At 37.9% G+C, this 27,614-nt stretch overlaps 1 protein-coding gene across 1 annotated transcript in view; it reads right to left on the reverse strand.

The window, feature by feature from the left end:
• SKAP2 (src kinase associated phosphoprotein 2) overlaps positions 1–27,614 on the reverse strand; it is a 150,000-nt gene that overhangs the window by 42,228 nt on the left and 80,158 nt on the right. The window contains exons 5-9 of the mRNA XM_070424470.1: positions 24,311–24,388; positions 22,979–23,062; positions 11,256–11,380; positions 10,323–10,386; positions 9,778–9,915 (exon numbers count right to left, since the gene is read on the reverse strand). Coding sequence (XP_070280571.1) covers positions 9,778–9,915; positions 10,323–10,386; positions 11,256–11,380; positions 22,979–23,062; positions 24,311–24,388 — 489 coding nt within the window. The remainder of the gene's footprint in view (positions 1–9,777; positions 9,916–10,322; positions 10,387–11,255; positions 11,381–22,978; positions 23,063–24,310; positions 24,389–27,614) is intronic.

Here is a 27,614-nt window from a genome sequence, read left to right on the forward strand (position 1 = left end):
CCCACCCAGCCTCCCTTGTTTTACTTTGTAAAACATGCGTGATGATTAATGCTGCTAGTATAAACAGTAAAGAAAGGAGGAAGAGCAGTGTTAGTAAGGAGGATGATACATGTGATCTCAGGTACTAGTGTAACATGAGAGCCAAAAGTCACTTGAAATGTGAAGCCAAAGCTCAGAGGAGAGGCCCGATATGAAAATGTTAATGTATTATTCTTTCCGTGTTTTTTGCACATGTGTGCCAGTAAACACTTACTAGATAGCTAAGGACAAAATGATTCTTACCGCATTTCTGTTGAAGAAGCAGCTATTGGCTAAAAGTTTGAACTCTAGAGTCAGAATGCCTGCGTTCAAACCCTAACTCCACCACTTCCTAGCTTGGGACCCTAAACAAGTTACTGAATCCTTTTGTGCCTTAGTTTCCTTACTTGTAAAATAGAGAAAGTAACAGTACCTAAGCCATAAAATATATGTGCTTATTAAATGAGATAATACTTAGGAAAGCACCTACCTGGCACTGAGTGTTAACCATGATTGTTATAATTACCATTACATCATCTTTTAAAATCTTTTGTTGAACTGGCTATTCAGTGAAGATGTTTTACTTTGTTACGTTGCTCTAACCACGTGCATGCACACGAAGCCATACTTGAAGGTATAAAGCTGCCCAGAGAGAGAGGAAAGAGAGAAAGAGCACTCCAAGTCCAATTCTGTCATCACCTAGGACCATTAAGCGGCATTTGATGTCCATGGGCAGCCCCACATAATTACAGATGCCAGTCTCACTTTAGTAATTCAGCGCACATCTTTCGACTGTCATTTATGCTCACAAGACTGTGTTAAAGATCAATTCTGTCCCACAGAGGTCCTGCTTGGCCTGGCTTTTACCCAGCTCTCCAGTCTCACTCTAACTTCTCCCTGCATGGCTCCCTGTGGTTCTCCTTCTGATTCCGAAACCCTCAGCATCCTCCAGCCTCGGGGCCTTTGCAGTACTGGGTGTCCCCCTGTGCCTAGAACAGTGATGGCGAACCTATGACACGCGTGTCAGAGGTGACACGCGAATTCATTTTTTTGGTTGATTTTTCTTTGTTAAATGGCATTTAAATATATAAAATAAATGTCAAAAATATAAATCTTTGTTTTACTATGGTTGCAAATATCAAAAAATTTCTATATGTGACACCGCACCAGAGTTAAGTTAGGGTTTTTCAAAATGCTGACATGCCGAGCTCAAAAGGTTCACCATCACTGGCCTAGAAGGTACTTCATTTGGTTTGTTGCATTTGCTAGTTTTATCTCAGAGGTTTCAGTTTACATGTCACCTCATCCTTAACCATGAAATATAACATAGTTCCTCCTTTCACACCATCCTCTTACCTTTGTAGCACTTAGATAAGATAATCTGTCATTATCTTAATAGAGACCACCAAGTCTGCCTTTTTTCTGCCTAAACCTTCAATAAGCATTGTTGAAGCAATTAATTAAATGCATAATAAGAACTAATGATGAGAAGAAAAGACAGAGTAGAAACAAAAAGCTTCACTATTATAGAAATAAAGGATAAATAGGAAAAACCATCTGAAACAACCAGCAAGCATCAGGAGAAGAGGAAATCTAAAACAGTGCCTGCCACGGGCCCTGGCCAGGTGGCTCTGTTGGTTGGAGCCTCATCCCATACACCGAAATGTTGTGAGTCCAATCCTCAGCCAGGACACATACGCAGGTTGCGGGATTGATCCCTGCTTGAGATGAGTATGGGAAGCAACTGATCTCTCTCTCTCTCTCTCTCTCTCCCTTCCATCCCTGGTTAGGGTGTGAATGGGAGGCAACTGAAATAAATAAATTTTAAAGTAAATAAAAACAGTGCCAAGGTCTTTATTTATAAATATTAACAGTAACAAGAAAACAAAATGGGAAAGGCCAAAGGAGGAGACAGTTTCAAAAAGAAAGGGGTGGCCAGGAAAATAAAATTTCCAGAGATGAATTGGAAGACAGAGGCCACTGACTGGGAGACTGGTAACTTTGAGGAAGCTGTTTCAATTAAGGCAGTGGTTCTCAACCTTCTGGCCCTTTAAATACAGTTCCTCATGTTGTGGTGACCCCCAACCATAAAATTACTTTCGTTGCTACTTCATAACTGTAATGTTGCTACTGTTATGAATCATAATGTAAATATCTGATATGCAGGATGGTCTTAGGCGACCCCTGTGAAAGGGTCGTTTGACCGCCAAAGGGGTCGAGACCCACAGGTTGAGAACCGCTGAGTTAAGGGATAAGGATGGAAAACGGAAGTGCCAGGGGTGAGGGAGTGAGCAGATGAAGAGACACCATGAAGACAGGGACCGAACTAAGCCCTCCCACGAATTTAATGCTGAAGAGAAACAGAATTGAGTTGAAGGATTATGAGGCCCAGACGAGGGGGCAGGAGATGTGGGATCTGGTTCCAAAGAGCCCACAAATGCAGCTCTGCTTCCCAGCCTCCTTATTCACCTCCAAGAAAAATGCTCTGCCCCACTTCACCTCCTGCAATCAGGACAAGCATGTCAAACTCACAGCCGATGGGCCGCATGCCTGAAGGAGTTATTTGTAAGAGTTCTAATGAGGTCCTAATAAGGAGGAGCAAATCTATAGAAAAATGTCTTATCTGAAACAAAATCAGGTAAAATTTCACTTAAGTTTAATTAAGTTAGACTGGTTTCCCTCCACCCTTTATTGAAGGCTTTGTACTTACTCCACTGTAGCACTTGCTGAGGCCAGATATGAAGAGCGCTTATATTTATCACTGACATTTTGTTGAACTTGTCCATTCTTATTAATCATGGCTTTAAAGTAAGCAGCTGAGTTCTCTTAGGAAGTTGATATTCCCAGCAGACCTATCTGCAAAAGTAGTGGAGCCTGCTGCTCTCCTGCTGCAGTCTGAGTGTGTTCGTGGAGGGTGTGTGTGTGTGTGTGTGTGTGTGTGTGTGTGTGTGTGTGTTCTGGAAGCTAAAAAAAAATACATTTTTGTGAAGCCACTATAAACTTGATCATATTCTGTCTTCTGAAAGCACGAAGGAATTGAAAACAAAAGCAGGCTCTGATCTGCTTATATTCTACATGGGATGCAAATCATATCTTTGGAATGAAGACTCCAGTTACAAAGTCCGATACAGAGGTGATTGGAAGCAATGCCTTAAACTAATTGTTGAGATTTCTGGGGCTCACAGATAAAGGACTCAATTAGGTACAGATACAAAACCTACAGTGTGCGTAACTGACCTCTGGCACCATTTTAGGATTCTTTATCTAAGGTTCACAGAAAAATCTTAATAGCCAGCCCTATTAGTGTAATTGTCCTTCTTGCTTTATAAATGTTAGCATTTTAGTCTGATGAGAGTGGTAGACATTTGCTTACCTTTTGGTTCAGAATTTTTAATATGATTCTAATCGGTACCCTAAGCCAGTGTTCGGCAAACTCATTAGTCAACAGAGCCAAATATCAACAGTACAACAATTGAAATTTCTTTTGAGAGCCAAATTTTTTAAACTTAAACTATATAGGTAGGTACATTGTTATTAACTTAATTAGGGTACTCCTAAGGCTTAGGAAGAGCCACACTCAAGGGGCCAAAGAGCCGCATGTGGCTCGCGAGCCGCAGTTTGCCGACCACGGCCCTAGGCAATGTAAACATAAATATGTGAGTCCCAAAATTTGGAATTTGGTGGCTAAATAATCCAAACATTCAATAATGTCTTAGTGATTCAAATTGGTTCTTTAAAAAGAAAAATCTGATCTTTTTTCATAGAGTCCTTTTCTCTTGAAGTTTCTAGTCCTTCTTTTGTTCTCTTTAATCATTTTAAACACACTTATTTTAGAGTCTTTTTTTCTGGTTGTTCCCTCATCTCCAGTGCTTTAAGGATTAATTCTCTCATATGTCTTATTCATCCCCATTTCCCTGGAACTCTGGGTAAAGCACCAGGCCACCAGTTTTTATCTGTACTGTTTTCATTGTCTCTCAGAACAACATACATTGTAATTTCCACTGTGATTTCCTCTTTAAACTCAAGAGCTCTTTAGAAGATTATTTTTCAGCCTCCAAACATGGGGGAGGGGTGGGGACATGGTTAATTCTAACTATCTTTTCAGTGTTGATTTCTAATTAAATTTCATTGTAGTTAAGGAACATAGTCTGTATGATACAGATTCATTAAAATGTGTTGAGATTTCAATTGTGAACTTATATATCATCAGTTTCCATGAGTATTCTGTATACTGAAAAGTACATCCTCTTATCTAGATAAATTAGATAAAATCAGCAACTCTATAATAACACTAAAACCACATTATATTCAACAAGGATAAAAAAATAAACAATTAGATGTGTGCAGTGACCCTAATTTTTGAATGTTTTCTTTATATTCTATAACTTCAGATAACCCTCTCAGCAGAGTTCAGAGTTAAAACCATCCAAAAAAATGGACTCTCATCTAGTTAATTACTTGGGAAAAAATTAATCACAACGTATATTATAACTTTATCATTCAGTACCATAGTTTAGAAAAAAGAATGCCAGCAGACTGCCTGAATTAACATATTAAAATGATGAATATAGGTGGTTCCATGAAAGTCAACTGGTATCTTTCCATTGAATTCTAAAGAAGGAATGAAAAAAATTCTTTGGTGAAACCAGAACTTACCATCACTTATAATGATGTTAATGCCAGAGGCATATATTAACTTGGTAATATGACTGATCATCTTTCCGCAAGAAAATAGAGCTGAAATGTATTTTAGGGGTTTTAAGCACTTATTGATGATGTTAGCATTTGTGTCCACTTGCTGGAGAGTACTCCAAATTTAAATACCCAAAGTGTTCTTTTTTATGTATACATAAGAGTTTCACTGCAAAAAAATTAACAGCTGCCTTTTGCTTCATATTCCATTTTCAATACAGATAGTAGGACTGAATAAATTTAAAATGAAATTGAATGATCAAAGGAGAAAAACATCCTTTTCTGGCTCAGATTAGTTCAATCTGTCATTAAAATTTTTAAAAAGGAATGAATTAACACTTTTAAAAAACAGGTTAATGGAACTGGAAATTTGTCTTGCGGCTTTATGTTGTGCCCTCCCCTTTAGTCTACTTGCCAGAGGATTTCAAATGCAATTCCCCTGAAAGCTACAGACTAATAGACTAATGAGTGGTTTCCATTCTTATTACTGGGTTAATTCTATTCAGTCTATATCTAGAAAAATCTTTTTTGTTTCTGTTGCTTCTGCATAATTTCCTGACATAAAAAATAAAAAAAAAATTAAAAAGCAAGTGACATGGTAACTAGAAAAGATGAGTAAGTTGGGTTAATTTCTGCGACAATTTCCCACATACTATTTTCTCTTTTCAAGATTCAAAAATCAAATAAAAATGCTCCTCCGCATTTCTAATGGAAAATGAGCAATTACTTCTGAAATTCGTGCTAAGCCAAATGAACTCATTACTGTGTTATGGAACAGTTTAACGCACTTTGATCAATACATTAGCTCTGAAAACACAAACATGCTAGAGTAATATCACAATGTAAGCAAACCTGACTTGGCCTATGCTCATAGGTCCTAAGACATAAAAGGTGTCAAAACAGTAGGGTATTTGAAGAAAAAGGCACATACTTTTAATTTTCCCCAGAAATCTCGCACTCTCAAATTTTCTGTACATATGTAAAATCCCCTAAATGCAAAGAAATCTTAAAAATTTATTCTTACTCTTTTATGAAGTTAGTTAAAAATTAATGAACAAGAAATTAAAGAGAAGCTGCTGTAATAAAGTTAGAATATTCTAACTGAAAAACAATTACAACGAAACTACTTATACTCCCATAGATTATAAACATTTTTCAAGGGATATTTTGCAATACAATTTTTTAAACAGTGTTTTCTTTTTCTTACTCTTGAGACTTAAACACTGCAGGTTTATTTTACAATAAAAATACATTTATTAGAATCAGAGCTGTACTTTCTCAGTAGAACTCTATGATTTAAAGTAATATGTATTGAATGCTTAGATTTTTTCTTCCAACATACGATAGGCTTTATCTTTCAACTAAGGGGATTAGTTTTCAACTATATGTAATTGACAGAAAGCTGTGTTGAAATGGTCATATTTATTAATTCTGGGAACTTAACCAGTCAGATTTCTGAGAAATGCAGTTCTTTGTACAGAACTGGAAAAACACCAACAGTTTGTAAATACATTCACTGCTTTTCTACTGTTTTCACTTCCTCTCAGAATTATATTCCTATTTCACCCAAGTGAAAGCAATTAGCTTAATTTTTATCCTGGAGGCAGGATTTTTTCTTTTTAAAGGAAAAAAGTTACCTTTCTCGGTTTAGATATTTAATCAAACAAAAGCTCTACTAAGAGGCAACTTTAGGGCTTTTACTAAGAAAAATCCCCTCTGTAGCAACTGGCTGAAACTTGACAAACTTGAGCTGTGCAGATGCTGAAGCGGGTCTCGGTTCCACTGGGGAAGAAAGAAGACTACACATTCCTCAGCTGCCTGCATCAGCTTCCTTCCCGGGGGCACAGTTGCAGGCTCTACGAGCTCAATCACTTTGTACAGTAACTGGTATCCCAGGCAGGGGCCACGGAATCCCAGAGCAGCTTAGGTTTCTTCCAGTACCTCAGCAAGAAATAAGACTAAAGAGTAACCAGTTTTTTTCCAACAATCATATGGCCCCAGGCCAAAAAAAGGGGAAAAGAAGAACATCTGTAGTGAGAGAAAATAAAAGATGTTTCATATTTTTAAGATTTTGCCGAACCGATTTGGCTCAGTGGATAGAGCGTCGGCCTGCGGACTCAAGGGTCCCGGGTTCGATTCCGGTCAAGGGCATGTACCCTGGTTGCGGGCACATCCCCAGTGGGGGGTGTGCAGGAGGCAGCTGATCGATCTCTCTCATCAATGTTTCTAACTCTCTATCCCTCTCCCTTCTTCTCTGTAAAAAATCAATAAAATATATTTTAAAAAAAAAAAAAGATTTTAAGCTACTTCCAGGAGATTTTCACTGGGTCTTTATTATAAAAACTAGAGACCTGGTGCACAAAATTTGTGCACAGGGGTGGGAGGAGGCCCCTCAGCCCAGCCTGCACCCTCTCACCCTCTCGCAATCGGGGACCCCTATGGGATCAGACCTAAACCGGCAGTTGGACATCCCTCTCGCAATCTGGGACCTCTGGCTCCTAACCGTTCACCTGCCTGCCGTCTGATCACCCCTAACCACTCTACTTGCCTGTTTGATCGCCCCTAACTGCTTGCCTGCCTGCCTGCCTGCCTGATCACCCCTAACCACTCACCTGTCTGCCTAATCGCCCCTAACCACTCTGCCTGCCTGCCTGATCACCCCTAATCGCCTCTGTCTCTGCCCCTGCCACTACAGCTTTGTCCAGAAGGATGTTCGGAATGATGTCCGGAAGGTCATTTGGCTGTCTGGTCTAATTAGCATATTACGCTTTTATTATTATAGATGACTATGAACGTTTGATCTTCATTCTTTACCAATATTTTATTTGGGAGCACGAGGAGCGAATGATCAAGTTGAAGAAACACAACTTAATTAACAGCTAATCAACAACTGTAATGTGACTCATTCATTGCAGGGTTTTAAAGTAGTGAAAAGTACATGACAATAATATAGTTAAAGAGATTATACTCTTCCATTTGACATCAGTATACATTCTCACAAGCTCTTAAGAACATTTTTAAACTAAAATAATTGTATTAATGATATGGTGTGATAAAAGCAAGCAGAGAATAGTCTTCCCTACTTGAGGATGACTAATGCTATGGAAGATGTCATTTCCTTAGGATAAATCAGAAAGGAGGAGCTATAAACACATAGCTCATTAAAATTAACAAAAATATACAGATTACTATTCCCCACAAAGGTATGCTTTTATACTAATTGTCTTCTTCTGGGGTAGTGAAAGACAATATGTAAACACATATTTTGAGTAGTTTTTATAATATTTTGAATGTATAATACCATTAAAATCACTAATCTTGCCCAACTAGCATGGCTCAGTGGTTGAGCATTGACCTATGAACCAGGAGGTCACAGTTCAATTCCCAGTCAGGGCACATGCCCGGGTTGTGGGCTCGATCCCCAGTGTGGGGTGTGCAGGAGGCAGCCGATCAATAATTCTCTCTCATCATTGATGTTTCTATCTCTCTCTCCCTCTCCCTTCCTCTTTTAAATCAATAAAAAAATATTTTAAAAACTCACTAATTCTTACTTATTCAGAAAATTATTCTTTGACCTCATATAAGCATTGGTAAGAATTTACCAGATACAATAATGAAAATAATAGTGATGTACAATTTATTGTGGACTTTCTATGATTCAAGCATGGTGCTGAGAGCTTTATATATATTAGCTGCCCCCCCCCCCCCCCAACCATGATATTCTTCCCATTTTATAAGTGAAGAAATTGACTTTTAAAGTCACAGGGCTAGATGGTACAGCCAGAATTTAAACTTTCTGATTCTAAAGTCCATGTGCTAGTTATTATGCTCTACTGACTTCAATGAAAATGACATTTGTACATTAATTTGGAACATTTTAAGTATTTTTTAAATCAATTTTAAGGTTTACACTATGTCATTAAATTGTTCTATTCAGAGAAAAATAGCCTCTCTAGATGATGTTAAAGGATTACTAGTATACTGCTTATAACCCTTTTTATTTTCTGCAGATTTTTAATGGCCAGAAAAGGGGCTCATTTCATCTAGAGTAATGCGATAATTCCCTGAATGTTTTCATATTCTAAGTATCCTAAGTTCCACATGCCTATCTTTCTATTTTAGGTTGACCTTAAAACTATAAGTGAAATAAGCTAATAGACAATTAATTTTGTTATGAAACAGATACCAAGGCCAACACTAAAGCATGCTTGAAAATGAAGAATAAGAAAACATTCTTATCGATGAAATATGAAATAAGAAAAATCCAAGTTAAAGGGCCTTTGTTTATAGTTCAACAATATTTCTCTAAGACAGTGGTTCTCAACCTACCTAATGCCGCGACCCTTTAATACAGTTCCTCATGTTGTGGTGACCCCCAACCATAAAATTATTTTCATTGCTACTTCATAACTGTAATTTTGCTACTGTTATGAATCATAATGTAAATATCTGATATGCAGGTTATATTTTCATTGTTACAAGTTGAACATAATTAAAGCATAGTGATTAATCACAAAAACAATATGTAATTATATATGTGTTTTCCAATGGTCTTAGGCGACCCCTGTGAAAGGGTTGTTCGACCCCCAAAGGGGTCGCGCCCCACAGGTTGAGAACCGCTGCTCTAAGACAATGCTATACACTAGAGCGAGGAGGAATACATGAGGCAGAAGTTGTTGACATATGGGGTGTGCACGGAACTTCTGGTTAATGGAAGTTCCAAGATGTATAAATAAAAAATGATGTGAGAGTTGGTGGAAAAAACTGTAAAGCAAGTCAATTTTTTAATTAAAAAATTATGTAGCATAAACAATGCTAATGAGCCAAAAGTCCCATGAGATTAGGACTGTATCTGCTTCATTTTAACATTCCGTTCACTTTTCATAAGTGTACATCCACTCACTTGAAATACCTCAAGCAGAACCCTTTTTGTAAAACAGAATTTTAAAGATTTTCTTTGCCCTTGTTCTTAATAGCTCATCATTTTCTACTTAAGTTGTCAACTTGATGACATTAAAAATAAAGAAAAGTTCTCAAATCCTAAATGAATAACCAGACAATAAATACCTGGAAGTTCTTCATAAATTTCATCATCAATTGGTTGACTGCTGGCTAGTGAACTGCTGGTTGGTAGAGGATGATCAACATCATCATATAATTCTCCTCCTTCTTCATCCTCCTCAGGAATAATATCAGATCCCATATCTACAAAACACGTTTCGGGAAGCAAACATCTTGAATATGCAATGCCATTAAACTCATTAATGCTTACTTGTTCATCACTTGTAAAAAACGCAAAAGAGATTTTCAAAACCCTATTTTCTAAATGAACGTAGCCTTACAAAATCACAAGATCATTATATGCTATATCCTTAACTTAAAACATTTTAAAAAACTGATTTGTGCATAAATATGGGAATTTCAAATTGCCAATTGGAACTTACAGAATACTTTTCTAAATCTGCAGTCAATGGTCTGTATTAATACCAGTCATGTATGTCCCTTGGTCATTTTCACAGAAATTCAATAAGCTTTTGACATACAAAAACCCAAATCCTTCAGTTATTCAGTATTTAAAGGCTGCAATAACTTGTTCAACTGATTGCTCTTACCTTGTAATACAAATTTCAGCTGCTGTACCCATTCTTCGGCATCTTTGGGAGAAGCTGCTGTGAACTAATAAAAAAACAAACAATAACAAGAAAAATCACCACAGTAGAAAAGAAAGTATGTCCCATTCTTATCATTTCTTAAAGACCATTAGTAATTCTTTTCATGTCTAGTACTACTTTTCTTGCAAGGATGCTTCTTATAATGTACAGTTAATTTTGACAAATTTACGTAATTGAAGCAGAGGATGATGGATTTGAAACTCTGATCAGCAGCTGGCAGCTGTGCAGGAAAAAAAGCTGCTTCTCTCCATCAATGTCAAAGACAGAACTGATGAACAAAATTTGCCCTTGACAATTAGAAGACACCCATGAATTTCTTTAGACTGCTGGGTACAGTTTTCTTAAAAATGTTCTTGTCAGATTCCAACACACTATCTGACAACTTAATTAACTGGCTTTCAACTGCAATCTCAGATATTTAAAACTTATTAAACATACATTCCATATTGATGCTCGCTGATAGCTCCTGAATTGCAAAGCTGATTCGTGCCCTTACTTTCATTTTCTCCTACAACCCTAAGCCATGCAATCTGCATTAACACTCTGATAGTTTTCTTTTGATAATTTTACTCTTTCTGCTATGTAATTCTTTTAAGAAATCACACGGTTCTCTTAAAAGAGACATAAAATGCAACATGTGAGGTAACTGATAAATTACATATTCACTTGTTCTCTTTCAAGAAGATATCACTTGAACTAATCTGAATTTTTTAAAATGTATTACCTCTTTGGTGAATGTTCAATGCATAAAAACCAATATTTTTTTATTATTAGCATGTCAGGGAGAGTTGTTTCAACAAAATGTTAATGTCTTTATAAATGAAATCAGAACATTTTATCAACTTAATTTCAAAACAACGTAAAAACTCCAACCTGATAGACACGTTTATCAGGAGCAGAGATTTCAAAACAGCAATCTTTCTTCGCATCCTTCCTAAGAGTGTTGTTCATTCTGACGTGGTAGCCATCAATTGCAAATTCACCTTTCTGCTGTTTGTCTGTGGAAGATAAAATGAAAGTCAAAATTTCATTTATTACAGCTGAGTACAAATGGCCAATTATCTTTTATTTAGATTTTCTTTGTCAATTCTGGGAGTCATTTTTGGTAATATTGCTTTCGTAACATAATGCTTAAATAATGTTTCTAGATATCACTTTTAATTCTAAAAGCACATAAGTATTTGGGATGGTTGGGTTTAAAAAGGATATATTAGTGAACCGGAGGAAGAGGTCTGAAGATAGTGGTCTTATTTAGAAGGATCTATGGAAATAAGACAGTTTTATGTACAAAAATTTCAAGAACTGGAGTTCTTGAATTTCCTCTACAAACCCGTGGTTCTTTCAGACTTAGTAAGCCAGTGGGGAACCTGACTAGATGAAGATTCCTGGGCTTTATTTACCACTATCTCTTCTCATCACCATCTTCCCTCACCACCCCCCTAAAAGTCTCTAAAATGCAACTTTTCTTTTAAAAAATTCCTAAATTCACATGAATTAAACTCTAAATTTGAAAAACAAAGCAGAACAAAACAAAATTAATTATTAAAAGATGTGAGGGGATAACAAAGTATTTGGATGGAGAGGAGTGGTAAAGCAAGTAGAGAAGCATTAGTTACTAAAACCAAACTAAAGAAAGTAGTTTCTTAACCAGTCAGTGAACAATTAAACTAGTAAAGCACATTTGAATCTCATATGATGAAGTGTCAAAAGAAAACACGAATTGAGCTTCAGTCAGATACTAAAGAAAAATAAAGCAGGAATACAACAACGGATTTGATACTCTGATCTAATGAAATTAGCTTTCCTATTTCACCCACTTATGCCATTTTCATAGAAAAGCTGTGCAGCTCTAGGTCTATTTTCTAGATTATTTTCTAGTTTAAATAATAAGGACAGCTGTCTTTCTTTTTAAAAAAATATATTTTATTGATTTTTTACAGAAAGGAAGGGAGAGCGATAGAGGGTTAGAAACATCGATGAGAGAGAAGCATCGATCAGCCGCCTCCTGCACACCCCCGACTGGGGATGTGCCTGCAACCAAGGTACATGCGCTTGACAGGAATCGAACCTGGGACCCTTGAGTCCACAGGCCGATGCTCTATCCACTGAGCCAAACCAGTGGCACAGCTGTCTTTCTTACTGAGCTCAGGGCAAATATAAAAATGCTTCCACATTGTGGGGTGATGGGCCTCTCAGCTCAATGTACCAAATAATATACAACTCCTTTTCTTAAATATACTAATTTAATGCCTGAAATAACATACATTTTTAAAAGGTTATCCGGATTACATCTTGTTCAAAACATCAAATGGAAAAATCATCTGAGTTAGAAATTCCTGACTTAAGTCTGGACATTCTAATCATTTTCATTCATAATTTACATCTCTTTGGTTGACTGAATAAACAATTCAGATTCAAAAATGTGAAGTTTGCTTTGTGGAAACTGTCTACAATGAACTCAGAAAAATTCTAAAAATTAACACAGCATTTACTAAAATATGCTTTATGGGATATGAATAGGCTTCTATGATCAAGTAAGTTTGGGAAATTCTGAATTAAATAAACTTAAAGAGGTTTTGTTAGTGCAGGCCTTCTTTGGGTCCTTAATATATTCACATATTAATTGACTTTCTAGGAGAAAGATTTAGAATGCAGCATTTCCCAAAATTACTTGCCCATGGAACCCTTTTTCACAGAACATTTTATGGAACGGTAATCCCAGGACATGTTTTGCAAAATACCTCGCTAAGACAATAATATTGGGGAACAACTATAATAATAATCCTATATAATAAAAGCCTAATATGCTAAGTGTCCAGTCGTCCAGTTGGCCGTTCAACCAATCAAAGCATAATATGCTAATGATATGCTAAGGCTGCTCAACCACTTACTATGACATGCACTGACCACCAGGGACAGACGCTCTGACCGGTAGGTTAGCTTGCTGCTGGGGTCCTGCTGATCATGACTGAGCAAGAAGGGCCAGACACGCCCTGGAGTCCTCCCACAGTTCCACTCCGGCTAGCCAACCTCCCCTGTCCCTCCCTGGCCCCAATGGTGCACCAGTGGAGTCCCTTGGCCTGGCCTGCACCCTCTCGCAATCCAGGACCCCTGCAGGGATGTCAGAGAGCCAGTTTCGGCCCAGTCCCACAAGGGGAGCGCTGCTCATCCAGAAGCCGGGCTCATGGCTGGCGAGCGCAGCGGTGGTGGCAGGAGCCTCTCCCACCTCCGAGGCAGTGCTAAGGATGTCTGACTGATGGCTTAGGCCTGCTCCCCGAGAGAGGGTGCAGACCGGGCTAACAGGACCCCCCACCCAAGTGCACGAATTTTGTACACCAGGACTCTAGTAATAATAATAAATGGTTAAGCACAGTTGGTTCTTCTAATATTCTCAAAGAAGACTAAGTCATTCATCCACTCATTCAACAAATTTATACTGAACACTTAAAACAAGCGAGGTAGCATTATAGGTAAAGTGAGACAGAAGCTAGTAACACCTTACCAGACCGTTTCTACCTTCTCGTAAGTGCTCCTGAAACATTAATGATCCACTAGACTGCAAAAGGATTAAATTTTCACTACGAGATATGAAAGTAGTCAGAAGCAACTAATACCTAGACCTATTCAGCTGATTGCTGAGTATTAGAGGATAAATAATCATATAAATATCCAAGTGGGGGTAGGAGTATAGTACCAGAAAGATTGAAGAAAATGGAGGGACATTCATTACTCTTTCTCAATAGCTTTTGCAAACCCATAACCATAAAGTAGCCATATTTCCAATTAGCCAGTGTGAGATAGGAAGCTCAAGACATGAAATGAGCAAAATATGGCTATGATAAGACCCTGGTCTTCTCCCTTCACATCAGCCTCTCTTTGAGACAGAGACAAAGGAGAAACCTTAGCATTCAATGGCAATTCATAATAATTCATAAATAGGTTAGTTCCCCAGTGCAGGGATAGTTTCAAGGTCACCTGTTGTCTTGAGGCAGATTGTTAAAAATAGTAACCTGCCAATCACAAGAGAAATACGTTCATATAAGTTCATCTACTCAGACTTCAAAAGATGAATAAAATATTTCATCTTTTCAACTTCCCAAGTAGCAGAAGGTTATTCCCTTAAGTGCCCAAGCTCTAAAATGTTAGTAATTATAATGGAATTTTTTCTGAAATATATATTTCCCCACTTTTCAAACAATTCTTTTAAACGTAATTTAACATTTCCTTGATGATCTAGTAGCATTAACTTGAATGTTAGTTTTTATATTGTTACAACACGTTGATGCCCTCAAGATTTTTTAGGTGTTTGTCCCTCTATTAAATTTCTCTCAGCTTCTATTTCACACTTTAACCTTGCCTATATCATGCTGTTGGAATTTAATGTCTATAGAACTAAAGGCTGCCAGGAGAAACCTAGATAATGAAATCTATTAAATCAGTAACTTAATTTCACACAATTCTAATTCAGTAGGCTCAAGGTAAAAAGCAGTTGGCTCTGATCTCTTACAAAACAAAATGCATGAGGTTAATGATAGCTATTTCTTCCTCCTTTTTCCCTGGCTTTTAGGTTTACAGCTGTGTTCTGGGTTTTTCAAGTGTCAAAAAGACAACTGACATTTACTGAGCTCCTTCTATATGCCGGGAATTTAATGGAGTATGTCTCCTATACACCCTGGAATAATTCTAAGAGAGAGGAGGTCTTTATGATATCTCCAGCACTGACGGGGAAACAAGCCTGAAAGTAACCAACTTGCTCATGGCCACACAACCAGTAAGTGGGAAAAACTTGCTGTCACACTGTCTCCTAGAAAGGCGTTTCTCAAGGTACATTTCCCGTATCACCTTTGTTACAATCATCTTGGATGCCTGTTAAAAATGCAGAAATGGCCCTAACTGGTTTGGCTCAGTGGATAGAGCGTCATTCCAGTTGAGGGCATGTACCTTGGTTGTGAGCACATCCCCAGTAGGAAGTGTGCAGGAGGCAGCTGATCGATGTTTCTAACTCTCTATCCCTCTCCCTTCCTCTCTGTAAAAAATCAATAAAATATATTAAAATAAAAAATAAAAATCATCATTAAAAAAATGCAGAAATGGCTACCACTCTGCACTGCTATCTAGGAGTCTCTGGAGGTGGGTCCAGGAAACCAAATTTTTGACAAGCACACCAGGTGATTTTGATAGACATTTAATGCTTGAAAATGATTGTTCTAGAACATGTAACTTAGGAAGTCTCAGTAGGGAAGATAAACATTATCTTGCATTTCCTCTGCAACTTGGGTCCAACTTCCTCAGCTGCTTTATGGGCTCCTCTTCCTGTGCCCATAACCATGAGGGTTATGCTCTAAATCCCTGTCTTCCCCACTTCACAGTTTTCACTGGGCACCGCACCCAATTTCAAAGATTAAATTCCTATCAATATGCTTGTATCTCATAATTCCCATGTTAGTCCAGCTTCAGAACTGCACATCCAGATCTTCATCTGCTCACTAATGTCTTAAAATGTGCTGTAGGCACAATGAATACACCGTGCCCACAGTGGAGATAACCTTAAGAAAGAACACACGTGATCCTTCTTTTCTGTGCTCCTTCTCAATAAGTGGCACCTCCATTAACTGAGCCCCCAAACCAGAAAACTAAACATCATTCTTCATCCACTGTCCCTGTGCTTTCTCTCTCCACCCCACTACCACCTACCAAAATCCAATCGGTCCTCTTTTTCTTGCAAATATATTTACTTTTTCTCTTCTTTATTGGCTTTCAGAAAATATGCTTAAAACACCAACTCTTTTCCTACCATCTTAAATAATATAAACATAACTAAATCATGCCGAATCATCTAGCATTCCTGTAAGTAGTGGGCATTTGTCATTTGAGGATCCCCGGAATCCAGGTATCTTTCCCATATTAGTCCTGGGACTGTCAGGGCACAGCCAGCTTCCCCCCACAGATGCCAGAATGAGGTTGATTTTTCCTGACCCGATCGGCCAAGCAGATACTTGAGCCTGGGACCTACACCTGAAGTAACAGAAGAATCCGAGGGCAGCTCAGAATCCATCCTTAAGGCCTGGCCGGTTTGGCTCAGTGGATAGAGTGTTGGCGTGTGGACTGAAAGGTTCCAGGTTCGATTCCAGTCAAGGGCATGTATCTTGGTTGCGGGCACATTCCCAGTGAGAGGTGTGGAGGAGGCAGCTGATTGATGTTTCTCTCTCATCGATGTTTCTAACTCTCTATCCCTCTCCCTTCCTCTCTGTAAAAAATCAATAAAATATATTTTTTAAAAAAGGAATCCATCCTTAGGGCAGTGGCAATCACCGACTGGAGTAGGTGCACAATGGCTACATCACAGGACAGCCGTGTGTCCCAGCAATGTGTCTCCCAGGGGCCACACATGGGCTGAAGTCCTGGCCATCTTCCCTCCCTTAGTCCTTGCCTGCTTTCTGAGCCTGGTTGTTTAGCCTTCCCATCAATTCTGTCTGAGAGTCGATATCCTCCCAATAATCTCCTTTTCTACGTAGTTAAACAAAGTTACCTTGGGACAAATGACTAGGGAACAGAAAGATATGCAATGTGTTCAGAAATTTTCGATGTCTGTTTCTTGTATGTGAGGCCTTTCCCCCTAACTCATGCTATTTCCATAAGCATTAATGCTCATTTAATTAGCAGGCAAGAGGAAAATACACACCTTAATACTAAACCCTTCCAAAAAACTTTATCAAACTGATTAACAAGTTGTTCTAGGCCCTTAGTTAAAGACATAGGAACATGTTCCTTATTTATACAGCTCGTAGAAATACAGCTGCTAATGTCAATTCAGCAATATACTTGTGGTGTTTTGAGTTATACTGTGAGGAAATATCAAATTATATATGTTTTTACTTAAGGGCCCCAAATGGCTCTGAATAATAAACAGGTGGTATTTATGGGCGCAAAGAGAAGCATGTTCGTTAGAATTGAGAGTTTGGCTCATACGATCTGGTAGAGGAAATTTTAGGAATTTCCCAAACATTTTTATTTTTTAAAAATAAAAATCAAGTGGGTTTGTTTTATACAGCCACACATTTTAAACCACAGGCATAAACATGATTAATAACACGGTAGTATGAAGCATCTGTGAATAGAGAACAAATAAATTATAGGCCTTTCTGTAGAACAGGAATTCAAAGCCCTGTTTCTCCTTTTTTGACTATTGTTTTTCTCTACAACTGAAATTCAGGTAATAATTGTGATATGGTCTATTAGATGATCGCAGCACATAGCTATTGCTAAGATAAGCATTACACAGAGAACATCTTCGTATCCTACCTATGATTATGAGAGAATAAAGGGTCTGGCTGCTACTCGTGCAAGGGAGAGCGGCTAACATGTTTCAGATAACCTGCCGCTCCTTCACACACGTGAATTGGTACCTCTCAGCCACTCTCAGCTTCGGAACACAGCCTGCCTTCAGTCTCACCTTCTCCTGACAGCTGTCAATGTGATCTTTCCAACACCCAATCAGAGCTTCTAATGCCATCTACCAACCTTCAATGCTTACAAACTTGAACTGTCCCTGAGATGGGAAAGGCCAAACTCCTGACATGTAATCACTTGACCCCATCCCTTCCTGGCTGAGAGCCTTCACTCACCTACTGCCCCGGTGAGCCAGCTTCGACATATCATACTGTTTTACGGGTCCTCTGTGCCCATTCCTCTGAGCCAGTGTATTATGCCGCTTTGTATTAATAACACCTGACACATAGATGTTCAAAGAAAGTCTACTGGTTGCTGTATCTATCTATCTCTATATATACACAGATAGGTACAGCAACATCCATATATCTATATCTACATAATAGTTATAGCAGTGCACATATCTACCTTCAATCTCTATGTATCTTCAATCTATATATGGAAGTAGGTATATTTTAATTCAAACTGAGTCCTGTTTATTGCAAACCAACATGATTTGTCATCATCAGACCCTTCATGAGACTTAATTTGTACCTGAATATCTCTACATGTTGATAAAATCCTACCGAACATCAAGTGTACATTTTAATTTCTCTGTTACAAGGTCTCTTAACTACATATAAAGGCAGAAATAAAGGCCTTTTAGTTCACATTTATTGTGATAAATTATAAAGTTAATATTTGCATATCAAAGGCCTCAAAGCCTATAAAATTGCAATAATTCTGATAAAAAGTAGAATTAACTATTCCCCTCTTAAAGAATAACAAAGGTATTATCCTTCTTTACACAAACAAAATTATATTATAAATTTAAAAAATCTGATTTCATTTACACATTTTATACATATTCATCATATAATTATAACATGCTGGTGCCTTGACCCAGGAATTTGCCTCTATCAAATAAGTCAGGGGGAAAAGGTAAGCTTTTATGGCTATTACTAAAGTTGTCATTATAAAACAACAGAACTTCCAATTGTACATACACTCTATCCTTTAACAATATTTTTAAATATTCACAGAGAACTTTGATGCTATTTCAACATCAAAAGACACTTTATAATTTTTGTCCAATCTGAAAAGATATATCCTATTTTTCCTATCAATGGTGAGGTTGTGGCGGAAGGGAGAGCAGAGGTCAATTTCAATAAAAATTTTATTTCCTTGTCAACCTAAAGTTTTATTTTAAATGATCTGTTTTAAGCCCAACTTTCTAATGACTTCTGGTCATTAGAAAAGAGACAACACTGAAAAAAAGTTATACCCACCTGGTGTAATAAATAACTTTTGATATGCATTTAGGATGATTTGGTAGGATCAAGGCTACTTGCAGCTGCCACATACTGGATGGCACTAAGAGTTTCTTTAATTGGAAAGTGGAGGGTAGGGGCAGCAAAACCTCTTAAGTGGGAAGAAAAGAGAATATTACAAACTAACCACTCCCCTTTCAAATGTGAGAAGAGATAAATAAGGTTCATTATGCGGATTCAAGATCATAGGGAGGTTAAAAAGAAAAAGGGAAAACCAAAATAAAACATGAGTTTGCAACTGGCTTCCTCAATGAGCCATCACTTACAGGATGCTGAAGGGGCTGATAACAACCAAGCTGTGGCGAGAGCATGACCGTGGAGCCAGCGAGGTCCTCTCAGCAGCCCTGGGACAGCCTCTCTTGCCTCTCTAGTTAAAAATCCTTCCACATGATCCTGTGGACTCGTTCTCTATCTATCCCAATCCATCCCCACAATACTATTGCAATTGCTTCCTAAAAACCGAATCTGGTCATAAAGCCCTAGGCTTAATCAGGTCCTGACCCGCTCTTGTAGCTGTATGTGCCCCCGCCCCTCACTCACTCCGTGCTCTGCCTTGATTCCCGCTTTGATCTCTTTGATCTCATCCAAGGCTTTTTGCAGCTCACAATCTCTGCTGTTCCCCTGCCTGGAATGCCCATTGTACCCTTCATCACCCGACAAACTCCTCCTCATTATTTAAGGCCAAATGTCCTCTCCACTAGAAAGTATTCCCTAGCTCCCCTAGGCAGTTAGCCACCCCTCCTTTGTGATCCAAAGATAGTTTCTTTAAATCACATATTACACCTGGTTGAAATGATCAGGTTATCCATCCAGCTCCCATTTCTAATCACACAACTTCCTCTCACTTAAGCTGTGAGTACCTCTAAGGCAGGATTATCTTAGGATTCCCAGTGCCTAGTATCCAATAGATGTTTATCAAATAAGTACATGAATGAATGAGTGAATGAATGACTACCTTGATGGCAGTCTCGGCATCTAGGATCAAACAATTTTGATGAATGAGATTCGAACAATCAAAGGAAGAGGAAGGAGATGAAAGGATGGATGCCATTTTATGAAGTGATGAAATATGTACTCTCTCTCTCTATATATATATTACTTAAGGGCCTCAAATGGCCATGAATAATAAATACCGATAATATTTATGGATATAAAGGTAAGTGCATTTTTTACCCTAGAGACTGGAACTACTCTTTCTAAGCCATTACTATCTTGATGGGTCAAAATGGTTTTTGGCGCACACAGTATGTTAGCAAATATGAACAATGTATCTGTCAAGCAGTAACCAAGTACAGTTTAACCTAGTGAGTGTATCAACTCCTTCCGCGCCTCTCTAATCCATTTATCTAAATCCTACTTAGTTGGAGGATTATAGTTCTCATATATCTAAATAGCTCTTTCCCAAGTTTAGGTAAATGGCTCACACAAACGGTAAACAAGACTGTACAAATCAGTTACCCAATTTTTCACATGAGAGAAAAAAATTCATGTGAAATATACATTTTCCTGGAAAGAAAAAGATACAAAAGAAAGACTTTAGGATCATGACAAACAAGCAATTAAAACTGTTTAAAGATAGATTCTCCCTCCCCCAAGTCCCTAAAAGGAAAAGAACTGGCTAAGAATTCCAAAGGAAGCAGCCACAGAGAAAAGAACCACTAAAAACAGATTTGAAATCTCCATGGAAACAGGAGGCTTCATAGTAACAGACAGGGAAGAATTTAAAGAAATATAAACCAGATCTTCAAGCATCCACACAAGAAAGGAGTGCTGGAATAGTAATTTTTTAAAAGCAGTGGTGGTACAGTTGGCTAAATGGATCACAAAGTAGTTAAAAACACAAATTACAAAGAATGTTGTTACCAAAAGGTTTCAACAAATAAGACTAGATATGGAAATTTAACTAATATCCCCACCACCACCCAAAAAAGCGCTCGAATTTATTTAATGAACATTAGCCTTTGAAATAAATATAAACATTCCTGAGGTTTTTGGGAAACTGGTGACTCCCTGCCCTAACAGTTGGTATATACCAGTTAGGACTGGGGTGGAGGAAACACACATTAGAATTCATTGATTGTGAAGAAATTAGAAATGAGAAGCCTAACTGAACCAAACCATGAGGTGTTGCAACCTCCCTCCTCTGGTCTTATAAAATTGAGGATATTTCTTTATAAAAAAAGTAAGATCTCGATCTCAATTCATGATGCTATACAACATTATCTATAATAATAGAAACTAATATGCTAATTAGACCGGACAGCCAGACGACCTTCCAGACAAAGCTGGGGCTGCGAGATCTGAGGCAAGCCGCCGAAGCTGCGAGGGCCAAGCCCCTTGCACGAATTTTGTGCATTGGGCCTCCAGTATTTCTATAATAGTCACACACTTAAATGACGTATGATAATCAACTAAATTTGGGCTCTAAATTTTTGGACAAAATCACCTACTTCCCTTAGCAGAAGAAAGAAGGCTGCCTGTTAATAGTTATTTATAGTTTATATTCCATTGATGCCATTATTACATTTGAACATATAAATTATTGACAGAATGCAAACTACCAACTAAATTAATTCTTAATTTGTTAATTCTATTAGTCAAAAGGTGAGCTCAACTTCCAGAATCATGCATGTATTTCAAATTTATTTGAAATAGACTCATCATTTCTGCCTAATCTACATATTTAAAAGGCTAATATACAAAGTGTCGCTTTGGGAGTTCGACCAGGAGACCAGGAGTTCGATTGCTCGCTATTATGTGTGCTGACCACCAGGGGGCGGCATGGACTGAAGGCAGGCCCCAGCCAGCAGTCTGAAGGCCCCAATGGGTCCTGATCCACAGCCAGGCCTAGGGACACTACCCATGCAAGAATTTCATGCACCGGGCCTCTAGTATTATAATAAGAAAAAAACTAAAATATGCAAATAATGTCAAATAAAACATAAATTTCCAACCAACACAAGTGACAACACTGATAAGAATTCCATGGGAAAGCTTCTATTCAGTGATATTAAAGTTTCATGTCTCTTTTCTCCTTAAGTGTCCTTTATGGAAATGAATGTTAGCTATTTCTGTATGACCCTTACTCTATAATATTCAACTCCTGACCTTCTTTTCCTAGGAAAAATAAAAACTTATACTGTTTAAATTTTAATATTTTATGACTTTATTTGTTCAAATAAGGAACTTAAAATTATGTAAACTATGACTAAGAGATTTGTTAATTAGCAAATGAAGTTACAAGGTATATCTTATTGTTTCTAAATTAATATAGTGACAGTAATGGTTAATAGTACAGACTCTAACCATTATGGCTAGGTTCAAAGCCCAGATCTGCCATTTATCTGCTCTGTGACCATGAACAAGTTACTTAACCTCTCTGTTCTCAGTTTTTCAAACAGTAAAATAAATGGGACTAATAATAGTACCTTACTGCACAGACAAGTTAATATAGCTGGAGTGCTTAAATAGCTAAACTCTCACAATCTTAATGGTCTTAACTTCTCCAGAGATTCTACAACTGTACCTTGGATGACAAATATTTCCTAAGGTGAAAGGCCACATAGAGAGTTATTTTACTCTCTTTGCTAATTCAATAAAACATAATTGTATTAACTTTTAGAGCATTCTGGAATTTGGAGAATTTGTCAAATAATGAAAAAGAATTATAAATCAGTCTTAGACTATAATTATTAAAGTTCTCAGTTATTCTTTCTCCATCTGTTTTCAGTTTACTCTGTATCAGAAAAAAAGGCGGGGGTGGGGGGAGTGGGGAGTGAACCAAAGCTCCCAAGCCCTCATGCAATAGAAGTGTAGATAACTGAACACCAATACTACCTTTGTCACTTCCATAGTAATAGAACACTCCTTTACTGAGAGCACACCACCGTTTCTGCCATTCAAATCCCAGAAAGCTGTGATCTACAATAAAGGGGGAAAGGAAATAGTTTAGATAATATACATAACATATATAAACATAACACCAGTTCTTTTTAAAAATGTATTTCTTTTATTGATTTCAAGAGGAAGGGAGAGGGAGAGAGAGATAGAAACATCAATGATGAGAGAGAACCACTGATTGTCTGCCTCCTGCACAGCCCCTACTGGGGACTGAGCCCACAACCTGGGCATGCGCCCTGTCTGGGAATCGAACCCTGACCTCCTGGTTCATAGTTCAATGCTCAACCATTGAGCCACGCCAGCCAGGCAGTTCTTTATTGTAAAAGGATATGTTTGTTAGTATGATTTCTAAGGTTCCTGTTTAGCTCTAAAATTCTAGGACTAAGTCATTTGTATTTTCTTTGCAAGAGACTAAAACAAAGCTAAGAGGAATAAAGTGAGGCAGAGCTGGAGCTGCCACATTTATGGGGTCAACAGGATGCTAACCAACTTTCCTGCTGGGGACGGTCCACACAGCATTTGACTACACAGCCTGCAGATAATGGATTCATCTGGGTCTCATTTTCTCATCTGTTATGAAAAGGAAGGGGAGGAGCTGACTAGATTATTTCTAGTGTCTCTTTCAGCTTCAAAAGTTGGCTAAGAAAGCTAAGGAAAGCAAATGGAATATAAATAAAAAGGCCCAAAGGGAGTCCCTGAGAGATAAGCAGGATGGGAATGAAGAGACTTTCTGCTTTTCATTTCCCATATCATCACACCTCCTCCGTATTTCATTTCCATTATATATTGGTGCTGACAGAGTGAGACCATATGGCCAACTCCCCATTATCATAGCCAATGGAGAGGAACACTGAATAAGTAACAGAAAATGGTAGAAAACAGGCCAGGCTGGGCCGGACCACTGCAGGCACAGTGTATGCCAGGAGAGGCGCAGGAGAACCTGCCGCTTGGTGGTTGGACAGTGATGAGAAATCCCATCCCTGAGATTACAGTCATGGCCCGCGCCTTCCTCTGACAGGCAGGAGACAGCTCCTGAATCATTACAAATAACTGGGGTTGATAACTAAAAACCTAGCAAATGTTGGTTATAAAAATTATTTAAAGCTAAAAGCTGTACTTTTTGGTTTGGATAATGTCATCCAGATTTTTCTTAGAGTCTTAAAACTCTCCAATCACCTAACGAGAACATTGGCTCCACATGTACACTGCAAGCATCTTTTATCCAAGGATAAAACCATTTTTAGATTTTTCATCGGAGTCTTAGTTTACCTTTTCTGCGTTTTTCAAGGTAGCCAGCCTTAAAAACACAAGGCAGGTCCTGTGCTGCCACTGGAGGAAACTGGTTTCCTGTGGGAAGTAGAGGAGAAGAGAAAGTAGTGAGCAACCCATTTTAGAAAAACCAAGTCCCAGGTCTCATTAGATTCAGTGTACTTTTAATTACCCAAATAAATGCAATCCAAGTTTATTAGCTTTGTTTCAGACCCATTCCATAGCTTAGTCCTTTTCCTCCTCCTTAAAAAAAAATAGTTCTATACTCCTATATCTTAATATATTATGCTCCCCCAAATACAGCAATATTATGGAACGGGATGATTTCTAAAGGGCAATACTTTTTGACCCACAATCTAAGGCAGTGGTTCTCAACGTGTGGGTCGCGACCCCTTTGGCAGTCGAATGACCCTTTCACAGGGGTCGCCTAAGACCATCCTGTATATCAGATATTTACATTACGATTCATAACAGTAGCAACATTACAGTTATGAAGTAGCAACGAAAATAATTTTATGGTTGGGTCACAACATGAGGAAGTGTATTTAAAGGGCCAGAAGGTTGAGAACCACTGGTCTAAGGAAAGGACTAGGAAACCATTAAAAATAAATGAAATGAAACCCTGAAAGAGATTTCAAATAAATCATGTACACTTCTTTATATTTATGTTGGATTAACTCTTCAAGAATTTTGATACATGCCGACTCTTACTTGGATGTCCCTCTTCTTATCAAGTAAAACATAAAATGATTTTCCCCAAAAAGCAAATGCTAAAATTTGTTTCTCTGAGCCCATAGCCAAATTCTCTCTTCCTGGTTGTACTCACAGAGAAATTCATTTGTCTAAACCTTTTTTGCTATTTGCCCAATATCTAGGTTTGTTTAATACACATGTAAATATTTTTAAAGTTTAATAATAGCCCTAACCGGTTTGGCTCAGTGGACAGAGCGTCGGCCTGCGGACTCAAGGGTCCCAGGTTCAATTCCGGTCAAGGGCATGTGCCTTGGTTGTGGGCACATCCCCAGTGGGGAGTGTGCATGAGGCAGCTGATCGATGTTTCTCTCTCATCGATGTTTCTAACTCTCTATCCCTCTCCCTTCCTCTCTGTAAAAAAACCAATAAAATATATATATTTTTAAAAAGTTTCATAATAATCATCCCTTTAGATACTTTAGATTTTTTAAATTAAATTTATTGGAGTAACATTGGTCAAAAACATTATATAAGTTTCAGGTGTACAACTTTATAATACATCATCTGTATATTCCATTGTGTGCTCAACACTTAAGTCTAGTCTCCTTCCATCACCATATACTTGACCCCCTTTACCCTCCTCATCCTCCCCCCACCCTCCTAGATTTTAAGTTCTTAAAAGACCCATTTGATTTGTATAGCACCATAAACATATAAACACTGAATACTTTTGTTGGTAGAAATTGAAATTTTGTAACAAGATATAAAAAGTAATAACTTCCCTTTAAAAAACATGAATTGTCGCAACATTTAGACCTCATATCACTATACCTACAATGACCGATAGTATGGCACCATTTAAGAAGATTCACATTGATTCAAAGAATTAAAGCTCTACAAATGTAGGTATAATGACTTATGGAGGCTAATATAAACCTATCTGGCAGGTAACGAAAGAAGAGCTGCCAAACACCACAATTATATGATCTCACCAGGAGAAATCACGCAACACGGCCAATTATACAACATTCTAACAAATTCACAATTACATGATCAGTTCTGTTTCGCTATCAAAATTCACACCCTTGTCCCCGAAATAAATTTAGTTTTGAACTTTAATCCTTTGGCACATAGCAGACATTCAATCAAATGTTAGGTTTTATTGTTATAATTAAATATTGTATGTTAGTGTAACTGTATCTATTAATTTGAATGAATAGATGCCACTGTAAATTTAAGACCAATGTTCCTTAGAGAATTTTAATGAGAAAAAGGGAAAAAGCATGATTTGGTAACTGCACAAGTTAAGCATGGTAGTTCTTTTAAAAGCAGTTCAAAGATTTTCTTTTGGTGAGGTGAAAGTGGTTGACAGAGAAATTATAACTAAGGGAAGGAAAAGAATTAACTCCTAGTGTGGAACAGACTGTTTCTGCTGCAGAGGATAACTACATGGGCTTGCTTAAGTGGCCACAGCGTTCAGTACCCTAAGGAACCAAGCACATACTGACCAAGACTTTTTATAACATGAACATGCATTGGTTCTATAATGGTCCTACTTTCTAAAGCACCTTACAAGAGCAGGCAAGGAATGGGTCTTCGTCCAACTTGCAACTCAGAAGTCTGAAACATGCACAATGGTAACAAGAGCACAGTGAATTCAAATAAGATTCAAATAAGCACAAATCAAATGCCTACTATATTCCTAGCAACTCGGGGTGGGGTCGGGGGTGGGGGAGGAGACAGTAGTGGAATCCAAATTTTCTTAGATTGGTACTTTACTCACAAGGACACTGTTTTTAAAAGTTAACTCAAGAGTTCTAGAGTCTCTTGAAACTTTTGCCTTAAAAACAAACTGTGCATATAGTGGATGTATCCCACCAGCAAGTTAAAGACTAAATTGTACAATCTGAAAAAAATGGAGAAGAATTCCATATTTCCAGTATTTCATGCATTATAATTTTGCATAAAGGTAGAAAAATGCTTTCTGTTTTGTCTCCTACATATTTCAAGATCATGTCCAAGATCTTGTAGGCATTTCTGGCTGAAGGGTATATTGGGTACTTAGCTTTAGAAAACAGTTTGTCAATGAACTTCAGTTCCCAGAGCCACCCCTGACTCAGAACTCTATTCCACAAGTGCAATTTCATTACCCATTACTTCACATCTGCACACACAAACTTAGGTGCCACTTTCTCTGATTTGAAAGACTGCAATAGATACAAAGACGCAGAGTTGCTGACACTTATATTATTCTAAAAGGTTTTAACTGCAAAAATTCACTTGTATGCCTGCAGAAGGAAACAGAGAAACTATGCCCTAACAAGGGAGAGAAACCTAAACTTAATGAATACCAATATTAAATAAAATGGTTTCATGATATAGCAGATACCCAGAATCTCAGTTTTATATTAATATTGATTTCAAGACACATGGTATAGGTTAAAGAGGTCTGTAATGAAGCCCCAGTTCTACAAATGTGTGACCTTCAGCAGGTCACTAAGCCTCTCTGGGTATCAGCCTCCTCATCTAAAATAATGAAAAAATTAGGTTAGATTATCGCTAAGGCCCTCCTAATTCTAGGATTCCATGAAATATATCCACACTAATACTT

This window comes from Myotis yumanensis, unplaced genomic scaffold (assembly GCF_028538775.1).
Source record: "Myotis yumanensis isolate MYYU_CA2020_CCGP unplaced genomic scaffold, mMyoYum1.0.hap1 SCAF_9, whole genome shotgun sequence".
NCBI lineage: Eukaryota > Metazoa > Chordata > Mammalia > Chiroptera > Vespertilionidae > Myotis > Myotis yumanensis.